The 9,584-nt window shown below is 40.5% G+C and overlaps 1 protein-coding gene across 1 annotated transcript; it reads right to left on the bottom strand.

Moving 5' to 3' along the window:
• Positions 1 to 233: 233 nt before the first annotated feature.
• Positions 234 to 7,260, bottom strand: LOC110501802 (ELL-associated factor 2). The gene is made up of 6 exons (XM_021579638.3): positions 6,996 to 7,260; positions 6,508 to 6,602; positions 6,247 to 6,383; positions 5,850 to 6,019; positions 3,460 to 3,723; positions 234 to 3,190 (listed from the first exon to the last, which is right to left on the bottom strand). Exons 1-6 carry the CDS (start codon positions 7,096 to 7,098, stop codon positions 3,141 to 3,143), a joined length of 819 nt encoding a protein of 272 aa, XP_021435313.1. The 5' UTR covers positions 7,099 to 7,260; the 3' UTR covers positions 234 to 3,140.
• Between the last annotated feature and the right edge of the window lie 2,324 nt (positions 7,261 to 9,584).

Below are 9,584 nucleotides of genomic sequence, written 5' to 3'. Positions count from 1 at the left end.
AGTTTTTCTTCCACTTTTACAGAGTATTTTGTGTAAATTATTGACAAAAAACAACTATTAAATCAACTTTAATCCCACTTTGTAACACAACAAAATGTGGAAAAGGTCAAGGGGTGTTAATACTTTCTCAAGGCACTGTAGCCCTAGTGTGATATGGTGCCATTTATTGGTGAAGTGTGGCCAACTTTAAATGAAGCATCTAATCACTCTCAAATTCAATAGAGGCTAATTCATTGAGTCTATATTTTTATTTTACCTTTATTTAACTAGGAAAGTCAGTTAAGAACAAATTCTTATTTTCAATGACGGCCTAGGAACAGTGGGTCAACTGCCTTGTTCAGGGGCAGAACGACAGATTTGTACCTTGTCAGCTCGGGGATTCGAACTTGCAACCTTAGCCCAATGCTCTAACCACTAAGGCTACCCTACCAACTCTGGAGTCACTTATATATGGTTAGTGAGAAGTAGATTTGAAAAGTATTTTTAGCATTAGCATGTGTGGTAACGTGCGTCTATAGGTACAATGCAGCGACTTGTTTTACTCAAAACCTTTCAAAACTGATGTAATGAGTCTAAATACAAAATCTGGAGTATGGTTCAAGAGGAGAAGATGACTGCAGATGATTTTGAGCATTAGCGTTACATATGCAAAGAATGAGTTAACAGTTACCTTGTTTAAAAAAAATATCAATACCAAATTCAGTTTTGTTCATTTTAGGTGTTTCCATGATAGAGATGACAAGTTTTAAATTGACAGGCCACTGTGGAGTGGATTTAGAGTGGTTTAAATGGACACGAAAAATCAGATTTCTCAAACTAAAACATGGACCAAAGATTTTTATAACTAAACCAATATATTACACAGCCTGTCGTTTCCAATGGGAACAAATTAGTCAAAGTGGGCAGAACAAGCAAGGAGGTGGGCAGAGCCAAACACGGGCTAGTGAGATCCTATTGGCACGTTCTAGTTTACATCTGCATATTTTCGTTAGGGAACGCCTACTCTGTGAAGTGCTCCTGTGTAATAACTCAATTCGCCTTTGCACTCCTTCTAAACAACTCGATTTTTAAAAACTTTTGCAAAGGATAAAGTTTACAAAACTTAGTCCACAGATTATAGTTTTTAGGAACGGGAAACTGTATTGAGATCAAATGTCGAGAAAATGTCCAGATTGTCAGCCAAAATCCATCTCGTTCCATCTTCTCCCACTGTCGGCCAGTGGGTTTCTTCTTACTACCATATTTGGTAGCGAGTGGAAACGCCAAATGGATGCTTCACATTTATACATCCGGTAAAATATCTGTCTCATTGTTCTATCTGTGCATGTACCATGGGCCGATATTCCAGATTACATGTACTACTAAATGTAAAAAGCAATGGAGTGGTGTAAACATGGGCAAATTAAAGTTTCCTTCCACCTCATTTTTTTGCACCAGTCTATTCCTTTTAAATCCAAGTCTCAGAGCCCCACAGTGGAGATGTAATGATACCCAGAAATGCTAGCGGTCAAACAGGCAAATGGTTCCTATAATTTTTACACCTTTCATTTTTCCCATAAAGGATTTTTAGAAACAATTAAAATAAAAACTGTGTTTTGTGTAGGCTTACCCTGGCGTGAAGTTTTGTGAATCTCTCTAGGACAAGATTACTTTTATCAATATATTCGGCAAGATTACAATTACATAAATTCATATTTTTGCTGCATTTTTCCTTCGCATTTAGGTTTTGCATTACATTAGTATAACAGTCAGGTTTTTCCCCCCAATATTGATTTGTAGAATAGTGCATTTCCATTTCCATTCAAATCCATGAACAGGTGCACACCTCAGGAGAAAGGAGAGATTGTTGGGACGAACGTAATGTTGTAACATAATACTTTAGAGAGCTTGCAACACTAAGATATGACCTGGGATATGTCTCAAACGCATTTCCTGGATTCATCACGCGTCTCATTAATTCCATGATGAATTGCCTCTTTCTTTTTATTAATTTTTAAAAACACATTGGAAGAGAAGATCCAACTACCTCCTCTCAGACCTTCTCCTCCAATGCATTTTGTGAAAGAATCGATGAATCAAGGATGCAGGGAATCAAGGAAATACCTTGAGATTCACTTCAGTAACCATAACAACAGAAGGGATAGTAGTCATTGGAATGGCAGTTCTAAAGGCAGGGCTGTAAGACTCTCACTGGCATCAGGCTATAGGTGCATACATACACTCCCATTGCTCTGACACCCATAGAATATATTAAGCTGTTGGTTTTTCTGAGTAAATATGTCAAATATAATCATAAATCAGATTCAAGTATTGCAGGTTTAAAGCAACAAAGCCAAGTAATCTTTCAAATACATTACGTAGCATCACTGAGCAAAATCTTTAAGTTACGTTTACCCCACACTATGCTAAATCAATCCACTTCAAGTAGTGCACTAGTTTCCTCAAATACCCCTCAGACTTGATATGTTGCTAGGCCATATATTAAACAAAAGTACCATTTTAAGATAATTCCTAATAAAGCAACGACATGATAAGACTGCTTCAACCTATCCCCTTTAAGAGTAAATCTTTCACAGTAGTCACAGTCTAACGGCTAAATAATGAAACACTGACGCTATATGATGCTTGAAGTCTTTCCAAATGGGTGAATGAAGGGGAATCCATTCTGATATTGATGTGGCTGATCCTTTATAACAGAAATACCTCCTCTGTTCAATTCAGCAGTATGGTTCCCAGTTCCCTTTGGCCAACTAGTTGTAAAACTTAAACTAGTAGAGTAACCACTACCTAAAATGAACAGGGAAAATAATCCAGATCAAATGTGTAGATAAGAGAATTGATCACAGCTATTGACCCATTTCTTTCAAAAAGGCACTAACAGATATCGACAACTGAGACTATTGATAGAACTATGAAGACACATTCAAGTGAAATGCTGGTGGGGTGGTGAGGGGTGTTGCTTCCAAAAGGTGTAGGGGTTTGGTCTTATTTGTCATTAAGAAGATCACATCCATATTCCCTAGTCTCATTCCACTCCTGTTGTGACCCTAAAGGACAGCCATCCATCCAGGTGAAGGTCAGTGCAGCTGTCCACAGATAGACCTCTCTGACACGCCACAGAATCAGTGGTCTCTCACTGGTCAGTCATCGTCACTTTCACTGCCAGACTCACTTAACTGCAGGTCATTCTCTGTAAAAAAAAAAAGGGGAAGTACGAACATCATAAAACCACCAACAGCCATGTCACAATTCTAGCCTTATGGAGTTGGCATAGGCCTAACTCATACAGTATAGCCTATATCCATAGCAATGCAAATATAAATTCTGATCTAGCAATGCAAATATGAAATGGTTTGATATAACATTAAAGTATTCAAACTATACCCTAAATACTGAGGAGAGGAGGAGGAGGGAGGGAGGGAGGGACAAAGAAAAATAAAGCGTAATGAATGAACTTACTTAGCGTACTCATGAGGTGTCCTCCACCCCGAGGTGGTGAGGAGATGGTGGTGGTGGTAACGGTGGTGAGGATGGGCATGCCCTGGTGGGGTGGTGGCGCTGTGAGGGGACCCCCAGAGGGGCCGGGGGGAGGCGGGTGCCGGGACTCGTCCTCAGAATCACTACTGCTGGAGCTGTCCCCACTACTGGAGGAGGAGCTGTGGGAGTCTGAGGACGAGTCCCCACTACTCATCTGGTCCATGACCTTCGCCTCCGCCATTAGCTCTGGTGCGCATGGACACACACGGACAGGAAGACACACCGACACATGCGGACAGACACAAAAACAGTGACTGACCTTGAATCACAACACAAGACGATTTACAAACATAGCAATTGTTCCATTTATATGACCATGGACTACAATATAGATCAGGCCTGGGTATTTATATGACCATGGACTACAATCTAGATGGATTGAGATTAGGACAGCTATTACACGTGACACTCTACCAAGGCTCTAAAGTGCAACCAATTTGTTTCCAAGTGCCCTGGAGAAAAAAGCGAATGCAGATTCACTAGCGTGGTTGCACCATTACTACAGTGAAAATAACTTGCTTCTATCCCAACCAGGTCAAAAGGCCTGACCCATATTACCCACATCTGTGCCCCCAAATGTTACCAAATATTCGCACTCACGAAAAAGAACTGTCGCTGCTCCAACATGTACCTAACCATAAACATCGATGCCTTTCTTAAAATGAATATACACAGAAGTATATATTTTTAAACCTGCATATTTAGCTAAAAGAATTCCAGGTTAGCAGTTAATTTTAACCAGGTGAAATTGTGTCACTTCTCTTGCGTTCATTGCACGCAGAGTCAGGGTATATGCAAAAGTTTGGGCAGCCTGGCTCAGTGCGAACTAATTTGCCAGAATTATACGTAATTATGACATAACATTGAAGATTGTGCAATGTAACAGCAATTTTTAGACTTAGGGATGCCATCCGTCAGATGAAATACGGAATGGTTCCATATTTCACTGAAATAATAAACGTTTTGTTTTCGAGATGATAGTTTCCGGATTCGACCATATTAATAACCTACGGCTCGTATTTCTGTGTGTTATTATGTTATAATTAAGTCTATGATTTGATAGAGCAGTCTGACGATGGTAGGCACCAGCAGGCTCGTAAGCATTCATTCAAACAGCACTTTAGTGCGTTTTGCCAGCAGCTCTTCGCAATGCTTCAAGCATTGCGCTGTTTATGACTTCAAGCCTATCAACTCCTGAGATTAGGCTGGTGTAACCGATGTGAAATGGCTAGCTAGTTAGCGGGGTGCGCGCTTTCAAACGTCACTCGCTCTGAGACTTGGAGTAGTTGTTCCCCTAGCTCTGCATGGGTAACGCTGCTTCGAGGGTGGCGGTTGTCGTTGTGTTCCTGGTTCGAGCCCAGGGAGGAGCGAGGAGAGGGACAGAAGCTATACTGTTACACTGGCAATACTAAAGTGCCTATAAGAACATCCAATAGTCAAAGGTTAATGAAATACAAATGGTATAGAGAGAAATGGTCCTGTAATTCCTAGAATAATTACAATCTAAAACTTCTTTCCTGGGAATATTGAAGACTCGTGTTAAAAGGAACCAGCAGCTTTCATATGTTCTCATGTTCTGAGCAAGGAACTGAAACGTTAGCTTTCTTACATGGCACATATTGCACTTTTACTTTCTTCTCCAAAACTTTGTTTTTGCATTATATAAACCAAATTTAACATGTTTCATTATTTATTTGAGGCTAAATTGATTTTATTGATGTATTATATTAAGTTAAAATAAGTGTATATTCAGTATTGTTGTAAATGTCATTATTACAAATCGTCCGATTAATCGGTATCGGCTTTTTTTGGTCCTCCAATAATCGTTATCGGCGTTGAAAAATCATAAATCGGTCGACCTCTAGTGGTGCAGGACTGATTTATTCATCACTCTCCCAACCCACAAAAGCAGCCTACTCTATTTCATTGAGACCACACATAATATATACTAGGCACACTTGACCTCGCACACCTAACTAGGAGAGGAGAGGTAGGCTACGAAACTTGAAGCAGCAAATTGTGTGTGTGAATAACGCAATAAAGATGTGCTTTTAATACAATAGGTAGGTTAACGCATACAAAGCAGAAAGACAACCATTTCCAAATAATCTGTGGGACAACAAAATGTTTTCATTTGTCTGACCGCCCGCTCCCAACCGCAGCATGAAAAAGTGACCACCGCGCCGCATTGATCTCTGTCGGGACAGAGATCACTGTCTCTGTCGGGAATGTAGCCCTCTAGTTGTGAGCAACAGTGCTTCCAATTAATGTTTTTAATTTAGAGCCCTGTGCATTACTGATGGTCTACATACCTCTCTCAATGTCATCCATGGGGGAGGCAGGGGACATCTTCTCTTTGGGAGGAGAGCTCTTGGAGCCTGCTGGGGTTTTGCTGCTGCTGCTAACACTAGTCTTCATCTGCTGGCTCAGACGACTGGTCTGCTGCTCTATACGAGACTGGATCTTACTGCTGCCTTCAGCCCTGACAGCACACACACACAGTTTATAGCTCCTAACTACGTAAGTAATACAAATCCGAATGACAAGTGAATCTGGACAACCCAGGTAACCAAGGAAACAGAAGGATGCAGTTTGAAACGGAGTTACTGTCCATTAAGAAATTATAATTTTCCATTGCACTAATGTTTTGCTACAGTGTGCTACAGTGTGCCCAAATTAACACAAATTAACACTACTCTGTCCACCCACCTGGTCTTCTTGACTGCAATGTTGCTGTTGAGTTTCTCCAGACGGTACTCTCCTGTATCATGATTTACAATGAGAATACATTCCTTCATATAAGGCCTCTTGGATCCTTTGAAGACTGTTACAGGGGCAGTGGATCCCTGGGGAAAATCAATATATATATATGTTAATTTCTGGATATCAAGAGTTAAAGGGGGGAAAACAATCAAAATGTGCACTTTTCAATAATCAACTGTAAAATACATGATAATGCTTCATTCTTACCTCCAGATTGGGCAGTGTGATGGTAACTTGTTCTCCCTTTCCCACCTCCAGCTCTCCCTCACAGGAGGTGTCAATGGAGGCTGGTTTGAAGTCATCTGAATCAAAGAGATAAGAGAACAGTAGAAGTTACAAACTACTGAATTACACAGCAACATTATACAAGCAGAATGTAGGCTCCACACAAAAAGATTATTGGTTTGGTTAGTTCTGACAGAATGAAGTTTCAGTCGCCACTGTTCACCTCCAGATGGTGCCACAAGGCCACTATTGTTGCTAACAAACAGCAGCAAGTGATGCAAACCAAAAGCCCAATCAAAAGTACGAAAATGTGATAAATGTTTAAATGTTTAATAAAGTGACAGTGACTTAGACAAACGAGTTAGCTATTTCATTTAAAACTAATATTTGGGGGTTTTAACTATCTAGCTATCCATTGGCATACGTTAGCAAGTTAGCTAGCTAGCAAGTATGATCAAAATGCCACTTACATCGCACCGTGTGGTAGGCACCTTTGGGTTGTTTCTCAAATGTTTCGCCTAATTTCAAAACATGTTCTTGACTGTCAAAGTGTGAGTATGTTGTTCCATTCATATTCTAATCAAAGTTTTCAATCATATGTTAATAACAGTAAACTTTCCACGTCCATTCGATACCATCTACCGCAAAACGAGCCAACTCACTTCCAGACCTAAGTTCTGCCCTTCCTTCGTTGTGATTGATCAGACTGATCTAGTTGCTTATTTTGATTCGTGTAAATACCTGTCAATCAATATTTTGAGAATTTCAGGCGGAAGTTGCTTCAGAGCTCATGTCACATGGCATGGTTTGCTTTAAAAAAAAAAAACGTGCTGAGAATTTCTTCATCATAACTGCACAAGTGTTTTATATTCATGGAGCTTCTATATGACAACATCACACAGAACAGAGCGTCTATGGCCGGCTCCAAATGAGCGATGGGCCTCTAAGTGGCCAAACACAGGCAGCCAAACAACATTATCAATTCTTGGTTAGAGCTTTTCATTACGCTAGCCTATATTAAAACCAACAAATAGCCCATTTATATATTTGTTGGTTTTAATATTGGCTAGCGTAATGAAAAGCTCTAACCAAGAATTGATCATATATATATATATATATATATATATATAAAAATATATATATATATATATATATATGTGTGTATTTTTTTTTACATAACAGCATTAGGCCCATGTTTGCATTGCTGAAGGAAAATAGAATAAGGTATTCTCAAGACAACGAGAGACATCTTCATACAGTTGCCTAGTAGGCCAATACACTGAGCAGGTGGTCTAAGTAATGAATTAGTAACAGTTGTTTGCTAGTCTCTAAAACCCCGCTATGGTGATGGACTAGCTGAGCTTACGGGCTCTAACCCCTAAAGCTGGGGAAATAAGCTCTTTTCCTTTCCTAAACTGAATCATAATCCTTCAATTCTTGCTGTGTCTCTACTTTTGCTGTGTCTGTACAAGCCAAGCCATATGTAACCCCTTCAAACAGTAGGCTAGAGTAGAGGATGTAAGTTTAGAGAAAGATAATATGAAGATTATGCTTGTCAAGACCATAATGACAACATTGGTAACTGTTTATCCAGTGTCAATTTCCCCAATTACTTCACAGAGAGAAAGGTTGAAGTGCCAATCCCACCTGCTTCGTCTAGATGTTGTTATTGGAAAATTAGGTCAAGTGTGGTGTGTTACTGTAAATGACAGCCCGAGAGAGAGAGAACAAGGGAGGGAACGAGGGAGAGGGAATGAGGGAGGGGAAGAGGGAGAGAGAACAAGGGAGGGAACGAGGGAGAGAAAACAAGGGAGGGAACGAGGGAGAGAGAATGGGCAATATAATGAAAGAGAAAGGGTGAGGTGAGGTTAGAGGGATAAAAGGACTTTAGAGATATAATGGTAGGGTGGCACTTCTCATTATGGTATTGCCTATTGGTGGACCACAAAGGATGCTCCCCCATGTGCAGTACGTTAACACCCAGGCAGGGAGAGAGAGAATACCCCAGGCCCCCTTCTTCACTATAGGATCCAGTGTCAGGCTTTAGTGTAACAGGATATTGCAGGCAGAGTGGCCAACTATACACTAAGATATGTCCATTCTGGATCAGGTTTCATCTACTATTGTGAGCTGAACGGAGCATTAATCTGCCTATAGGCCCCCTGGCAATAGTGTTAGTGTAATAAATGAAGCAAAACAACAACACAATGTAACAGTGTGATAAATGTGTATAACACATTTTCTAATTGTCACTGGACATAATCAAGGATCTTCCGCTTGTTTTAAATTTTCGCCTTAAATGACATACCCAATCTAACTGTCTGGTAAAAGATAATACAAAGGAAAAAACACTTTTTTTTGCATTTTTTTGTACCATCATCTTTGAAATGCAAGAGAAAGGCTATAATGTATTATTCCAGCCCAGGCACAATTTAGACTTTGGCCACTAGATGGAAGCAGTGTATGTTTTAGACTGATCCAATTTAGGATATCTGTTCAAAGTGTTGTATCAAGACTGCCTAAATGTGCCTCATTGGTTAATTCATACATTTTGAAGTCTATAATTGGGCACTCTCCTCAAGGGGCGGCAGGGTAGCCTAGTGGTTAGATTGTTGTACCGGTAAGGAAAGGTTGCAAGTTCAAATCACCGAGCTGACAAGGTGCAAATCGGTCATTCTGCCCCTGAACGAGGCAGTTAACCCACTGTTCCTAGGCCGTCATTGAAAATAAGAATTTGTTCTTAATTAACTGAACCCCGCCCTGTGCAACTGGATCCTGGACTTCCTGACGGGCTGCCTCCAGGTGGTAAATGTTGGAAACAACACCTCCACTACACTGTTCCTCAACACATTGGCCCCACAAGGGTGCGTGCTCAGCCCCTTCCTGTACTCCCTGTTCACCCATGACAGTGTGTCCATGCATGCCTCTAACTCAATCATCAAGTTTGTTCAGTAGTAGGCCTGATTACCTGATTACCAACAATGACAACACAGTCACAGGGAGGAGGTGAGGGCCCTGACGGAGTCGTGGCAGGAAAATAACCTCTTCCTCAACGTCAT

This window comes from Oncorhynchus mykiss, chromosome 22 (genome assembly GCF_057628025.1).
Source record: "Oncorhynchus mykiss isolate SJ-2025 chromosome 22, ASM5762802v1, whole genome shotgun sequence".
Lineage (NCBI taxonomy): Eukaryota > Metazoa > Chordata > Actinopteri > Salmoniformes > Salmonidae > Oncorhynchus > Oncorhynchus mykiss.
The sequence above is the reverse complement of the archived record's forward strand: the minus strand, read 5'-3'. Positions and strand labels throughout refer to the sequence as shown.